Raw genomic sequence first — 16,930 nt, 5'->3', positions numbered from 1 at the left:
GTTTCGTCAATGTTAATAAAAGTGGCCAATCCCGAGAGAACCGGGGCTCAATCCTGAAAGTACCATTTAAAATAAATGAACACCAATCCTATAATGCTGCATCCCATTTAGTTGGAAGAGCTCATATGTGCGCCTTCAGGCAGCCTTGGACAGTAAAATGAAACTTTACTGTGTGCTACAAATGTCTGGGGGGGGGGGGGTCAAAAGCTCTCTAAGTCAGGAATAGAAGATTCATTTTACTGCTGGCTTCCCCTGAGGAGGTGGACCATTTCTGATTAGTATGACAAATTTTAATGTCAGGAAAGAGTAAACAGCCTTATATGACCAAGAAAATGCAAGTAAAAATCATGGAAATTCATTTGATGAAAAGAAGTAATCTCATCACGTGAAGGGCAAGAGAGGACGGGCCAAAGAAAAAAACACATTAAAAGGAAACAAAGGCGCAGATACAGTGTAGCAGGAAAATGCTGTGATTTTTCATACTTTGTGCAAAAACTCAATCAAGCCAGTATAAATGGCATGCAAATTTGGGTTTTTTTGAGGCTTATGCATAAAGCCTGCCAACAGCGGACATGCAGAAGCCAGGGTTCATGTTTGACACAATGGGATTGCAAGTTAGAGCCGCACAGGATGTGCAACAGTTCAAGGCATGACATCTGCTGTACTCGGAAACAGGGAATTATCCTCCCGCTCGGTATTCCGCACCACGATCCTCTTCGCCATTGTTTCTAGTCAGCGTGGTGAATGACTGAGAGGAGCAGAGAGACAAAGAGAATGGGAGAGCGAGCGAAAGAGAGAGAGTTTGCCCATAGACCCTGGCTGCCTCGAACCTGCCTTTGTTTTCACCAGAAACAGCCCCGGCTCTCCTGGGAGAGTTTGACGGACAGCTCTCTGTATGCCAGTCTATTATGTGATTCCTATCACACAACAGAAGCCTCACTGCTCTGCTCCTCATCTCCCTCTTATTCAGAGGGATGAAAATACAAATTCCCCCATTGCATACAGACATCAGTTTGTCACTCCCCACACGTCTGGAGGAGAAATGAAAATCATCAAAATGAAACACATGAAAGACAATCAAATCAAATAGGGGGAAAGTGCACCTGAAATTTTGTCATGCTCAAAGACAAAAATGGCCAACGTGTTGTGTTCCTTAGCCAGATTAAGGGCAAGGACAGTTAATTGGAGAAGATCCATTGCCACTAAACGTTAAAGGGGAGGTATGGCAAACTCCATGAATAAATCAGCAGTGGTTATTACAGGAACAGGAGCCCATAGTATAATTAGAGCAGCTAAAACTATGCTCCCCAGCCATTATTCACCGTGGGCTCTTGCATGTAAAGATCTGTGTACAGACAGGGGCTCCATTACACATAATTTATTCAGCGAGCTAGGGCTTTAAGCAGGGCGGTAAAAGGGTAATTATGTTAAAAATAGCCTCCAAGGTGGCCGGGGGAAGGCCATGTCCAGGTATCCCAATGGAAGTGAGGCTTCCATGGGTCGGCCGGGCTCCTATGTCTCTGTGGATCATTAGCCCAGACAGAGGACGTCCTCCGTACGCAGAACATGTGTCAAAAAGGAATCATCATTAACCAGACTTAGGGTTAATATCTCAATCAAGGATGCTGGATACCTTGCTGTGACTGCTTTACTCAACCCAATAAAATAACGTTTTTAATGTTTGTCTCTCTCCGTGTCAGCCTACTCACTCTACTAGCTATGATATTAATTTGGGTAGGCATGCTCCTCTTATGTCAAGCCTGGCAACCACTGGATAAGCAACTGACTTGGCAAGAATGGCAACTCCCAATAACAGTAAACTTGAAGTCATCTGATGGTCTCTCTTTTACCGCAGCTCGCCTATCAGTGACTAGAAAAGCCGCCATGTTCATCAATCTCATTGTGCCTCTACAGTTCCTGTCTTGTTTAATGTGTAGAACATGAACTATGCAAAAAGTTGTAATATGTAATGTCAAATACCTGCTATGGGTGCACATTCTTTTAAATTGTTAGTTTCCAATTACTGCTCACAGAAATCACTCAAAAATATCCCCTTATGACCCAGTGACCAGCTTATTCGGTGTTAATTGACTGGAGTGAATTCACCCCAACATGCTCCAACCAGAGCTCAAAACAGCCTCACTATGATGGATCAATTGCAACAAGCTGGAGAGGCCAACTGGCAATGAACGTCTCTCTATTGCAAATGCCACTCCATTGCCTAGTTCCCTCCAGCCCTCCACACCTCCTGGAGTAATGAGTGTTTTCTTCAATCATTTGCACTGCAGAACGAGCAAAATGGCACAGTTTCCCATATTAATTGCCAAGTCTCTATTCAACGCCATGCAACTCCCTCAGCAATATGAAAACCCTCTTTTGATCATGCTGCAATTACCTCAAACAACACTCTCCTCCATATGCATCTAAAGGTGCCAAGATCACACAGCCAATAATGGTTGGTTATGAGCTGGTTATAGAGAAGGAGTGGGGGGCTGCTTTTGCAATCTCTTCTATTGACTCGTGGACCCAGCTGAACAATCATAATGGTCCATTGTTATAATGGTGACAGTGTATTGAGCTGGGCCCGGCATGGTTGCTTACCTCCGTCGGTTCTTGTGCTGCAGTTAATCTCATCTGCTACTGTTAAAGAGCATAAACAAGCGTGAGTGGTTAGTGCCTTCTGTACCATGTTATCGTGCACATGCAAAGCAGAAAGAGACAGAACCGGAAAGTGCAGGACAGATACTGAGTAGTTTGAGAATGTGATCTAAGTGGAGCAGATATTACACCCCATGCAAGAGCCTGTCAGTCATGAGTATTACAAGGCAAAGTGGTGAGAATGTGCTAGGATATTACTGCCAGCTGTGGCGCCTCACGTCTCTTTCTTCCCTTTTCTTACCTCACTCAATCTTGTTCCCCATCTAAATGGGATTGAACCACGGGGTGTCTGACCAGTTTAGCATATTTCAACAATGATGGGCTTCAAAGTCATGAAATCCATCTGCTGATGTGATTTGGGAGCACGATTTAAAGGCAGGACAAAAATACCTAGTGACAACATAAAATGAGACTTTGTAGGGGATAGCATTGTTGAGCATGTTAAGCATTTAGTCAGGGTAGCATGAAAGCAAAGAGCGGCTTTATTAATGTGTTAATGAAATGCAGAGAGGTATGCTTACACCTGCTTCTTCACCTAACTTTCCAATACAAACCATGATGTCCAACGGTGTGCCAAAGAGAAGGCTTAAAGGTAAATGCTGGCATTATCTTCTTTAGCTCATTTAATTTTCAACTCTATTATACGTTACCCATAGGCCATTTTTCATTGTGTGGCTTTGATGTAATAATTTCATTAAAATAGTCACCATGTTATAGCAGTGTGCGCCTTTCAGATAATTGGAATGTGACATTAGATATGTAGCCAATGTAGCTTTCATTTTGAACACAGACTCTAGAGTTTGTGCTCCACGTATTGACTGAAACATTTCTCCTCTGGGAGCTCACGTCAGTTACTAGATATTATATGAGAGGAACAAGTTAGTTATTTCCCTGCACCATCTGAACGCCGTGATTTTCTCACTGATGGATTATGATTTTGTATTGGCAAGGATTTCTGTCAGCAGGGTATTTCTCAAACTCAATCGAGCCCTGCCAGTAGTGGAGGGGAATGTGATTTTGAATTACATTGAATAACACACACACACACGCACTCACGCACGCACGCACACACACACACATACAGTGATCTTCAGAAATAGAACTTAGAAATAATAGAGCAATAATAGTGAGAACATCAATAACACTGGTTATTCCAAGAGTGAAGCTCTTATGAGCAGATGAACTAGTCTTTTTAGTAAAGACAAACACTGTTGTTTTCTAGAACTAATCAAATTCACAAGTAAACGCTGACGCCACTTTTGAACAATTAAGAAGCTTTTTTGATTTAACTCATTGATAAAATGTGCATTTGCAACAATGAGCTATCTCAGCTTCCTGTCCATTCTACCCACTTCCTGTCCAGTAATATCCAATTATATTTTCAATTGACACTAAGAACATAATGGAAAAGATCAACTAATTGCTCAGTGAAACATATCCTATGACTAACTATCATCTTTCTCCTAAGCAGCACTTTCTGCTGAAAGTTTATGTGCGGTTCACTTTGTGGAAAAGTTTTGAGGGCTGGCAAAGGGTAGGGCTAATCCAGGGAAGGTGGACCCCACAGAGCTGAATGCAGTGGCCCGGACCTGCATTAGTCTGTGGGAGAGTGAAAGATTTCTACAGGTCTCTGGGCTCTGTGTAGCGTTGGCTGTTATCTGTTATGATTAGCCAGTGATCCGAGAGAAGGCAGCGTCTGCTTCAGCCTCAGTGGGAGAGGCTCTGAATTCACACCATCTTCTTCCCTTGATACAGTCTGTGTGTTTGGGCGCATGCTTGTGCATGTGTGTATGGGCATGCATGCGTCTCACAACCTTCCCATTCAAAGACAGTCACTAAAGAGGCCATTGTGCTTTTGCTTCTTGTGTTTTAGCCATGCTCCACTGGACACAGGGCCATGGGAGATAGAGGCCAAAAGAGGAGAGGTGGTGGCTGGACAGGACTCAAAGGTCTATGTGTGTGTGTGTGTGTGTGTTTGTGGGTATTCTGTTTTTGAAAGTGACTGTCTTCATTTCCCCAATATTGTGCTTTTACTCAGACAGCCGTAAAAGGTGAGCGACATCAGATGCTTCACAGAATCACAGGTTACAGTTGGATTTGGTGGTGGTTAATTAAAGGATAATTCTGCTCATGTTTCTTCACCTGTTGTTTAAGTGATTTTCTTCCAAGATCTCAGCAATTACTTTGGTGAGTAATATCATAACTAATGACCAAAAACTAGAATTATCCTTTAATCACACACTCTTGACAACATGCATGTGTTTGAAACCAGCATAGCATTTACCTAGATCCATGCTCTTGGACTTGCGTGTCTTGATGATCTCCAGGTGAGCGGGACTCTCATACTGCTTAGTGCGTTTTTCTGACATACTCTGGCGACCGAATCCCTCCCTCTGGAAGGAACCATCAGGGTCTATGTCTGGACTGAGTGAGCTGCAGTTGATAAGAAAGAAATAAGAGAGGGACAGAGGCAGAAAATTGTTATAATGTTGCCAAGAGACATGGCAAATGCACCCTTTAATCCCATGATTATCCAAAGAATATATTTTGCAATCATCTCCATCAAGTTGCCGGTGTAATGGGGACCATCTTAATAATAAGATGGTGAGATAATCTACCTATTAATATTCATACACCCCCAAACCTCAGCCCAAAACACTATTATTATCAGATAATGACCACCATTCACACACACAATCAGTTTCAATCATTCATCTCAATGAGCATTCTAATCAAGGACACCTCCGCCTCTGCTGGGTGGGTTCAGGACATGCCACAATTCAACTTGTGTGATACCCCAGTGAGGTGAGGGTGCTCTGGGGTCACTGCCACTCAATAACCCCCTCCTCCTATGAGCAGTGGTGGAGACCGGCCCACCATAGTGCCTTACCTTTGAGATCCTCTATCTCTGTCTGGATCTTAATTGAAAATCGGAGGGGAGTGGGGAACGGAGGTTGGGAGAAGGGGCACAGTGGTATTTGCATGCAAAAGAGTGCATTCACAATTAAGGTGAGAACATCTTGCCATTTAAGGAGAGACAGAAGCGGGGATGCAGTGCTGCATGCATGAGAGGACACTGTCACTATTTGTTTTGTTCTGTTGATGATTCTACATTATGTTCATTAAAGGGTCTTTGTGTTTTTACCTCTAGAGTTCCTTAAGGACACCGAAATACCTGAATCTTACAATGGAAATTTCAAAGCCACATAAGAAATGCAATCTTTCCTGCAACTGCAGATGGAGGGCTTTTGTTCTTACTTGGCTGATGTTATGCATTTCAAAGCGAAGTAGGAAGGAAACATGTTTTTTTGTCAAAGTATCCTCTCTGAGCAGATGCTCCTTCAAGTATCCTTCAGTATTTGTAATATCGCTAAACAGCAACTGCAGACCTGCTGGCACTTGTTTGCATGTAAACAATTCTGATTTAGGTTGTCAATCCTATTTAACAAAAGAGCTGCTTCATGTGTTACAGAGGGGACAGCGTCAGCATGTCACTTTGCTGTCGACCATACCTGACAATCCCAACTAAGATCAGACTGCCTCGAAGGACCAACCCCAGCTGACACAGGAAGAGAGGGAGGTGAAGCAGGAAGAGAGGAATGACAGCACAGATGTATTATTCATTTATTCATCATCCCTCGCTTTTCTCCTTTCATCATTCGAAAGCCCTCTTTTTTTCTGTCTCCACAAATGTCATCTGTCGGAGCGTGACTGAGACGGCGAAGGCAAGGAAGGACGTATTTTCAGCCTGAATTTAGATTTCATTCGTTCTTGCCAGCATTGTGTTTCTGGGCCGATTGAACACATAAGACCATAGACAAAGTGAGAAGCCAGCAGGTGGGATCACGCACACCTCTGTCACACAGGTACAGAGAGTTGGCGAGTGTGTGACCATTTGTGAGAGCAATTACAGAGACAAGCAGTTGGGATGAATCAGGATCCAGCTCGTCTGAGCAAAAACAGTGAGAACTCTGTGGGCAGTAAGAGTGAAGTTCAAAGGCACAGCCTAGCAGTGGTGCAAATTCACTCTGTAGGACGTTAGATCTGTTGGTTTAAGCTGTTGCCCATTTTAATACTGCCTCTACTTTACTTTGGTTCATGCAGAGCAATAACTAAATGCAGGTTAATGCAGACTAAAGAAACGCTGACAATCGTGTTGGTTTGAGCACCCCTCCAAGCCGGAGGTACCTGCTGTCGGAAATTGCACCTAAGGTCTCTGCAGCAGTAATCATGACTATTTAAAGAAATGACAGTGGCTCTCTACACCACTGGCTCCAAACCTTCTCAACTTGTGACACTTTATTGCCAAGTGATTCCTACCTGCGAACCTCCGTCACAGGTTCCATATGTCTTTGAGCTCTAAATAGTTCAACTCGCGTGATGTTCCCTTCTGATACCGTTTCATTTTAATAGGTTTAGCTTTTAAAATCTCCTTGAACAAGTCCTAAAAAGGTCAAACTTTTACATACAAAACCTATAATATATATAATTGATATATTAAGCTGCATTGCTATGGACTAAACCACAACAATATAAAGTCAGATCCACCTCAACCAACTATAACATAAAAAGGAGACATCCATTTTTAAGTACCATTAAAAATAATCCAACAATATAATAATAATATACATGTAATAATGCAGTCTGTCCTACTGAAAGGATCCATTCTGCATAACGGTGCATTTTACTTTTTTTATTTACGCTTTGCTGATAATACTTCTGTACTTTTACCAAAGTAAACCTTGCAGGACTTTTACTTGCAATGGAGAATTTTTACAAGTTGACAGTGAAAGTTTTACATAACTAAAACATGTGAATAACTCCTTCCCCCCTGTTTAAAAGCAATGCAATGCAAGCCTTATGCACCAAGTGTGCTACTCTTACTATAGCAAAAGCATGACCGAGACTGGTATTAATCTTCAAGTCTACTTAAAGCTGGCACACAAAGATTCATAGCTACCAGAGTCCATTAATAGAAATACAGCACTCAATTACAGATCTCGCATTCACTTTCTACTGGCTATTAATTTCTTCATAGGAATGCTCATTGTAATGAGATACTCCTTTGGAAGTCTTTCTGCTCTTATACAGTTGCTTCTTGAGACAAGCTGCTAACAGAAGAAAAAACCAATTAAAGTAACGTTAACTGGCTGAGTCTATGAAGGTGAAGCCAGACTTGGATGACCATTAAATTGTTCATTTTGGTCACAAATTCAAAGACAGATATATTTGACAGATTGAAATAAGAAATGGCTTGACCATGTGACCGCCTCCGAGACAAGTTGTACAATCTACAGAGCGGCAAAATTTGTTCTTCAGGCCATCTATCCTGTCTACGCCTCTGGTCTATCTCTAATAGTGAGCTCAATCCATTTGGATAATACATTCCCTCATCTCTCCTTCTTTAAGCGGTGTTTAAAAGCAATTTCCACCATTTCGAGCAGATGCTTTCCTCTCCGTTCAAAGTCCTCCCATCATCTAAAATTAACTAGCGCTGAGGATTGCTCACAGGCAAATCCACAGCTTTAACTTGCATTTACATCAACTTGTTCCTGTCTCCGTCTCCCTTGCAGGAAGTTAAATGTGTCAAACTGCACATCGGCCTTGTTGCTAAGTGGTGTGTGCTAAAAGCCGTATGTGCTCACAATCTACCCGAGTGACTCTTTTTTTTTTTCTTTTACTTCCTTTACCACTTTTTCATGACTCCCTTCTTAATGTCATTTAAAAACAGTAAGTCTCAAAGCATCCTACTTCATACAAAAGTGCAGCTCAGTTTGATCAACTAGCAGGGGGGTCTGTGCAGAAGTTTCCATGCCTCAGAGAGGGGGCAAATGCCCAGTAAGGTGCTTCTTAAATGGTCCTTCTGAGGTTTGGAAGGGTTGATTCAGCTGACTGCACGGTTGCATAACTGGGCCAGACAGCTTGGAGCTGCCTTCAATCATTGCATGAAGCCCTCCATGAGAAGTCAGTGCAGACGTCTGTACTGCTGGAATCTGCACCAGCGGACACTAGATAGTCTAAATATTATATACGTTTCAGAAGAGAGAAGGTGAACAAAGAAGTCATTTCTTTCATCTCTGCAATAATTTTCTTAAACATATTGTAAAAAGGATGTCTCAGATTGACAGTTTTATTCCACTCACTTAATTGCACCAATAGAACATTTGACATAAACATTGTGAAATAAAATAGTTGCACTGCTGCCACACAGAGTAGCAGCAGCTGCACCTGTAATTTGTTGTAATCTCTTTTTAATTGTGATGAAGGTAGAGAGAGAGACAGTTTGGGAGTGAATAAGATCAATTAAGACCGCTTTGTCCGTCTGCTGACTCCTGCGTTGACCTCCTCATTCATTTCCTGCCTTGTGTATGAATGCTTTAATTAAGTTTTGCTGTATCGACTTCTCTAGAGCGACTGACAAGGACCAGGCAAAGAGATATTTTGGTGTGTGTGTGTTAGGAGTATGTGTGTAGGTTGCTTTGGCATCACTCATGCTGAGATTCACCTGCATCCCTGTCAAAACGAGGCAGTGTGTGGCACACACACCCACATAGTACACAACACAGGAAGCGGTATATAAACACAGTCAAGGTGAGCCCAGAAACGGGAGCATGTATGACATGCTTGTAGCAATGGCGCGCCACTGAGATATGGTAAATATTCATGAAGCTAGAGGGGACTATTAGCATTTAAGGAAAAAAATGCCTGCAATTTATGTGTGTGTGTGTGCAAATGTGTACTACCTAGTATTAAAATAACCGCCAACTTAAATTGACATTTGAAATTAGTGGAATGGTGTGTGTGTGTCTGTTTGTGTGTGTGTGTGTACATGCACTACACGGCTGTCGTTATTCTGATAGTTTGATAAGACAAACACATGCACTTAATAGAGCACTTGTGATTCTTAGTTACATTACTGATGATAGAAACTATTAGCGAGTCAACTGAAGTAGGCAGTCTGCCTGCAATGTTTGTTCATGTCTATGCGGACCTTTTCCACTTTATATGTTAATTTGTGAAATTGTTTACCAGCCAATGTGTATCTAAATACTCGTGAGACTGAGGGCGTCTGTGCAGCAGAGTGTATGTGAGTGTGTGTGTTTGTCTGGAGTCCTTTTCCATCTCTGCTGGTTGACAGACTATGTCAGAGCTGCCTGGGAAATGATGTTTCCACCTGTGACATCTCCCAAAGGCAGAAAAGGACACATTCTCTCTCTCTCTCTCTTTCTCTCTCTCTGTCTCTCTCTGTCTCGCGCGCTGTCCACTTCTCTGCTCCCTCACCTTAATGAGAATTGACACCTATCGCCCACTCTGTCAGCTACAACAAGATAGAGGTCCAAGCCATGCGGATGGTAGTCCTCCAGTTAGAGTTCATCTGGGTTGTGACAGTGTCCCTAGTGGTGAAAGTGGGGAAGTATTTTTTTTAAAGGAGGTTACTTTTCTTCCTCCAGCTCAACTGCTGTCCTCTGTCCATCACACGCCCTGAACCCTGGGAATAGATTTTTGGATAAGTTTTACAGCATACGGACTATAAAATCATTTCAATTCAACTAAACCAAACTGTGGATTAAACTGTAAAACTGTGTTTGTTAGTTTTTTTAATATTTGTGGAGGTACGGGTGTTTGGCAGTGTGGACTGAGCTACAAAAATGTAGAGTTAAAAAGTGCTTTGGGATGTAATCTCAATACGTTTGGAATAGTGTGCATCTTTGAAAGATTGTTTTGTGCTGATTTTCATTTTTAAGTTGGACTTTTTAATGCCAAAAATCTTAAAATGTAGTACTGAGAATTGATTCCTTAGTAGAGTTTAAGAGCTTTAAAAATCAGCCTGCAAAGTCTTTTCACAGAAAGACATGCAATCAAATCACAATCAATATGCTATAATTTAATAAATTGCACCATGTTACTCATATCAGAGGTGCACATTCTCTGATTTTAACTGTGCATACTTTCTTTGCTCCTGCGTGTAGAGAATCATAATGCAGGTGGTATACAGGGCCATTATGATAACAGTGGTTGGTATGGTAATAGCAGCATGTGCGCCACAGGCTAGCTGGTAGTAGTTAGTTCCTGGCTCTCAGTGATGTTGCATAACGCTCCCTAAACTTCAGACTGATGAGCATGCTGCAGACAACCCTTGGCTTTCTCCACACTTCAGTGCCAATTCAGAGTACATTGCACTCTCACCTCACGTCCTCGCACAAGTTAGAAAACAGCATGTTTGTGACTTAGAAAGATATCGTGTTCTACTGGAGCTGAGAGATGAGGTGTGTTCATGGCAGAGAGAGGCCTCTGGAGACTTCTTAACATTCTCAGAACAATCAGGCTCCAAAACACTTTTCTTTCACGCTCATTGCAATAACATCTAAAAAAAACACAGCCAAAATTTACTATGATGTATTTATGTGGTCAAAACTGTAACCTTGTGCTCATGTTGTACTGTATAATTACATGAGCATAACAGTCTTCAGTGCTGCATTGTAATATGCTATAGTATATTTTGATGACAGGACAATGTAACATTTTCAGTGATAAAATGTTGGACTTTCTTATACTGTTCTTAACTAGCACCGTCAGATTTATTGTGCATAGAAAATGTAAGCAGCTAAATGAGCAGAAACACACCACTGTGGGTTCACAGTAAAAAAAAAAAAAAAACTGCATGAAGAAGCAGGAGGAGAGACGTTCTCAGTCTCTCACAGAGCTTTATCTTCAAAGCCAAGTTGCTTTGTTTCAGCTCTGTAAGGGGTTTACACTCCTCCTGGTGCTCTCACAAACTTCTCCTGAGCATGGGGACTGTGTTTTGTCTTTTTTAGATGCTACATCGCGACGTGCGCCTGCAAACACTTTTAAAAAGCTGCTATTTTTGCTTCTGAAGGATGAAGTTGATGGCATCTCAGAGAGTATTTGATAAATTTCCAAGGCGGCATTGTTGTGAAAGGGAAATATTCATACAGGCGTGGGTGAATGCGCAGAACAGTCAGAATGAAAGGTAAAACTTCCCCAAGTGTTCTCATCTCTAGTTGCTTGAGAGCGTAGGCTTAATACAGTTAGTTGGAGAGTTGATGTGAACTCCTCATACTTAAACATCTTTAATTCCTATTTTATTAGATAAGAATCCCTAATTTTAAAGATTTCCTTAATTATATTCCAGACATCTTGATTTTAACAGATTTTATAAAACAAAGTTATTATTTGCGCACTAACTGTTCAGGTCTAAAGAGGAATAGAAATTGACTGGGACCCCAGTTAGAGGGCACAGACACACCCAGCAACTTCACTTTATCAACTTTTGGGATGAAAACCAGGTGGAAACTTGAAACACTCCTTATGCATCTCAGATGAGCGTGCTTGTATTAGGAGCTGCCATGTTGGTACACTAAATTGTGATTCTGACACTGACCCGCATTCCATTCCTGAGAGAAAAACCTTTCATCTTCTTATTTATCCAGACTATTCTGCAAAGCCACGATATCACCCAGTATGTCTTATCTGTTTTACTGTAAATCATTTAGACGTGGGCCTTCCTGTTTGGCTTTTGGATTCAGACTAATGAAGGAGGAGGCAGACACCGCTAAATGTGACGGGCCGGGACCCAATGCTCAAATGAAGCAATCATTTACAAACTTTATTTATCCGGTGAAACCTGACAGGGGACACATGCTGGTTTCCATCACTATTCTGAATCATGTTCACACACTGTTTAACCCCGCACTCTGACATCCTGGACTCAACCAACGCAGTCATAGTCTGCCGGCTGAAAAATACCACACCACATCAAAGCTGTGGAGTTAAGCATACCAAAAGTGTCTCCGTAGAGGTTGTTGGTTTTACCACCTGGATTCTGGACTGGAATTGAACCAGTCACTACTAAACACTACCACCACCAGGCTGATAAAAAGGGGTATTTTAATAATAATACTAATAAAACAGTCTGTAATAGCAGTAATACAAGCTTTGATGTCTGTATGTTACCATTTTAACAGAGAGCTAAAAGCATTGGGTTGTAATATTTATAGTCTGGTTTATGTTCATTTAAGACCTGTAAAGCCGATGTGGTACAACAACAGTTCATAACAACGGGACCGCTCTAAGTACCTGCATAATAAGACTAAACTGCGTATGTCTTCATGAAGCAAGACATGAACACCCAGCATAGCAACCGTGTATGCAAGCATATACAGAACACACACTCATTAGATATTGGCTGGGGATGTCAGAGGGAAAAAAAAAAAAAAAAAAAAAAAAAGTAGGTCAATTTATGTGTGTTGTGTGAGATGGGATTTCTGTCTCCAAAACAATCATTTATCTTGGGGGCAAACATGTTAACACACTGACATGTGTGCTGTATCATTCAGTAGAAACCTGCTGAAGAAAAGAAAGAAAAAGAGGGAAAATAAGGTAGGGTTGAAATTGAAGATGAGACTGTACATTTATAAAATTCTACAAGGCTGAAATTTAATGAATAAAAATAAGAGTAGGAAAGGAGGAGAAAAAACAAAAAAAAAACTTCTTCTTTTTAATTGATTTTTGTTACATTAATAGTTATTTGCCTCTTAATAGCCACTGCCAGATGCTAAAATGACCTTATGATCACCCCTACATTAATAAAGAGAAGTAAGCAAGGATGAAATAAATTTTTCAAGTCAACTGTTCGGATATTCTGTTTGTGAACAAAGTAAATTTAAATACATGAATAAAAGGAAATAAAGGAGTAGAGGAAAAGTATATCTGAGTTTGTTAAATTCCACTGGGTGAAAAAAGGACATTAATAGTGCCGGGCTGCAGCAATTACTGAAGGTGTGCTCACAGTACGGCAAGGATTATGATATTAAATTTAATGCTAAAAAGAGCAATGTCATGATAGTCTGAAGTAGAGGAGGATAGGAAATGAGTTTTTCATGTGTCTCACTTGTGCCATATTCCTCTCATGACATGCAAGGAAATAAAATATCTTCCCCGTTTTCTCACTGATGATTTGAATGATGACAGAGATATTTATCGACGGTGTTGTAAAAACTATATTCTCGGGCCAATATTCTGCTTCGCAAGTTTAGTATGTGTTCTGTCGATGTAAAATGTTCATTATTTAGAGCTTTCCGCACACCTCTGTGTACGGCTCATCTTTGATGTTGCTACAGGAAAAGTAGTATGCAGAGGCTCGTAGTGGTTTACGATGATGCTATGAGGTTGCTGCTTCAGGTTCCCAGATGGCATAGTGCCAGTCAACTGTTTGTGTTCTCTGGTGTTCCTACATGTGAGGCACTTCTAAGACATCTGATGCACAGTTTTATGTGTCGCTTGGATGAGTCAGAGAACATCATCATAGAGGCTTTAACCAGCCCTGGGAAGAGCTGTTCTCTGTACTCATCCAGGCTCACAAAACACTGGTGAGCCTACATATGAGCTGTTTTTTAAATTGAATGTTGAACCGTTGTGATTTTATCTTGTATGTCTATTTTTTTTTTTCTTTTTATACACTGTGGACTGTCTTGTGAGTCTGAAATAAAGTTTGAATTGAATTGAATTGACATGAAGGAAAAGCACCTGAATTACAATGATTTTTATAAGCCAAGCAGTCATTTTTCTGCTTTGTGTATGCACTGTAGGTTTAGCTGTGGCCTTGGTAAGGCGCCTCCCAGGAGGAAGGAGGGCTGCATAATACTGGAGGCCAGAGGTGAGACTTTCACAGCTCTGCACAATACATATTCAATACGTACAGGGCCCTGGCTGCTTAATTAAAAAGTAACAGTTCCAATACATTGGAGCTTGGCTGACCCACATCCCCTGCTGGCTCAGTATGCCTGTTAACGCTGTGTGTGTGTGTGTATATATGTGTGTGTGTGTGTGTGTAGTAGGATGTTTGGGGCACTTGAAAAGTAAAATGAGAAACAATGTAAGTCAGTCAGAATGAGGATACACACTTGGCACGTTTAAGCAGCTGTTAGCATTTGAGTAAAGGAGAATGTGTGCCTGATGTGTGTGTGTGTGTGTGTGTGACTTTGAGGACATGAATTATTCACAATAACCCTAGGCAGTGGTATATAGCATACTTCTGCCTCGAGTGCACACGTCATGCACGTGTGTGTGTGTGTTTGCATCTGTGTGTGTGTACACATGGAGAGTGTATGAGGGAGGCTGAGTGCAATTCAGCCATATGCTGTGGACCTAATCCACTATGACAAACCTCTGACATCACATGAACAACAGGCATGCTGAGCAAATCTACTCATTCATTATTAATGAGAGAAAGAGAGAGAAAGACATAGAGAGAGAGAGAGAGAGAGAGGAAGGGTAGAGAGTCTCTGGGGAAAAGAAATAAAAATACTAAAAAAAATAAATAAATAAAGTGAGCATCTCTATTCATGGCAGCTGGCATTTCACCTTGAAAAAAAAAAAATCTTCAACTCTGTAGCAGCATGCCATTACATGTGACATCAACCAACCAATCATGAGAAAGAATAACAATTCTTATTAAAAAAAAGAAAACATAAATCAATATAAGAGTTGGAAACAGCAGTCCTTGACTGTGTCGTTCAGACCAGAATGAAGAAATGATTGAACGTCTCGTCTTTACATTTCCTGTACCTGAACACTGCAATCATACAGGAAATGCCATCGGTAATTTTAGAGTATGTGATTATATCTTTAAGTGCAAATGGCTGCAACTTCCTGTGTTAAAAGACAGCCTTTAAGTGACAGCAATAACAAGAAAATGTTTTCTTGGAAATATAGCATTTTAAAATGCATCCTGTCCTGCAGTCTTGATATCTCATTGTTTTATTTTTGTTTTTCCTGGTCTGTAGGGGTTCCTTTGCTTAACCGGTTGGGTCCCTAAAGAGACTTTGTCCTCTGAAAATGAAGATGATGAGCCCTGGCTTCACATTTTATATATTATGAGGGTGCTCCACGAAGACTGCAGTGTGAGGAGCTGAAATCCCATGGGTGGTCGGGTTTAGAGGGGTGGAGGTACTGTACAAGCCCCTGAGAGTTTTTTTTTATTCACAGTCTGACTACTGCTGCTGGGTCATCCATTATTTAACACACACACACGCACACACACACACGCACACACACACATTCAGAGCCACACATGAGTGTCTTGCCATTTACACACAAACTTCCATACAGTGTTACACAACTGCACACTTGTACCCAAATATTAGGTATTCCCAATGCAGCCCTGATTTCATTACTTTCTCAAAACAAACTTAGTGTATCATATTAAAATATTATTTCCTAGTTTGTTAAGGCAGACTGTCTGGTTTGCTGATTTCTATGAATGAAAACTATCACACATATTGCACACATTTACTGTAATAAATGTGTGCAATAACTGAAAATGCATTTATATTTATTCCTGTAATGTCATTATTATTATGATTTTGCATTTAAATCCAGGAAACGCAACACTCATTGACAGTCCTGAGATTCAATGACCAGCAGGAACTCTCACAAACACACACACACACACACACACACACACATACTAAGCTAATCTACACCATCTGCACATTGTAACTGAAAATACAAAAAGCGTTCTGTTTTCTTCCACAGAGGGCCTGTCTTAAGTCCATCAAGTTATAAATAATTCAGCCGACTCCACCGCAAAGTAAGAACAACTCACTGCTCACCATTCATTCTGTCCGGGTAGCTCATGGATCCAGGGCACGGGGTTCTCGCCAACAAAGCCCATGTCATCGTGGGAACTGGAGGATGACTGGTCAGAAAGGTGGGCAGGAAGCAGAGGCGGTCTATCGTCTTCGATCATCACTATGTCATCCTGCGGCATGTTGACAGTGGGAGAGAGCTGGTAGTTACCTGAGAGAGAGAGAGAAGGAAGGAGACAGATGGGTCAAGACTACAAATATGTATAAGAGATTTTTCCCAATTATAAAACACCAGATTGAATTAATACTCAAGTCCTTTAAACATCCATCAGTGGCGTCTGATAACAGGTGTGAAAAAGATGGATTGGAAAAATATGTGTAGAGGCACACACATGTTGAAGACACATACACACACACACCTCCACAGACACATTTTGGTAAACATAATTTTATCTTACTTTAATAATTACAAAGATAATATGGTAGAGAGATAACTTTGGCAAAGATAACTGTACTATGAAATGTTCATATCAGAACATGCCTGAAGGACAACAGCATTTTTCAAAAAGGGTAAATTAAGAATGCTTATCAGGCACACGTTTGCAGTGCTGAATGCAAACAAAGAGGTTGCATGATGAGACAATATCCACTAGATAGTAGTG

At 41.1% G+C, this 16,930-nt stretch overlaps 1 protein-coding gene across 7 annotated transcripts in view; it reads right to left on the bottom strand.

Moving 5' to 3' along the window:
• Nucleotides 1-16,930, bottom strand: part of LOC137173071 (partitioning defective 3 homolog) — a 355,263-nt gene that overhangs the window by 112,540 nt on the left and 225,793 nt on the right. For 6 of the 7 annotated variants that reach the window (XM_067577768.1, XM_067577762.1, XM_067577765.1 and 3 more), the window contains exons 16-18: nucleotides 16,293-16,479; nucleotides 4,943-5,091; nucleotides 2,602-2,640 (exon numbers count right to left, since the gene is read on the bottom strand). In XM_067577768.1, the coding sequence (XP_067433869.1) occupies nucleotides 2,602-2,640; nucleotides 4,943-5,091; nucleotides 16,293-16,479 (375 nt within the window). The remainder of the gene's footprint in view (nucleotides 1-2,601; nucleotides 2,641-4,942; nucleotides 5,092-16,292; nucleotides 16,480-16,930) is intronic. The other variant, XM_067577767.1, reaches the window with a different exon arrangement.

The sequence above is a fragment of the Thunnus thynnus genome, chromosome 21, assembly GCF_963924715.1.
Source record: "Thunnus thynnus chromosome 21, fThuThy2.1, whole genome shotgun sequence".
NCBI classification, from domain to species: domain Eukaryota; kingdom Metazoa; phylum Chordata; class Actinopteri; order Scombriformes; family Scombridae; genus Thunnus; species Thunnus thynnus.
The sequence above is the reverse complement of the archived record's forward strand: the minus strand, read 5'-3'. Positions and strand labels throughout refer to the sequence as shown.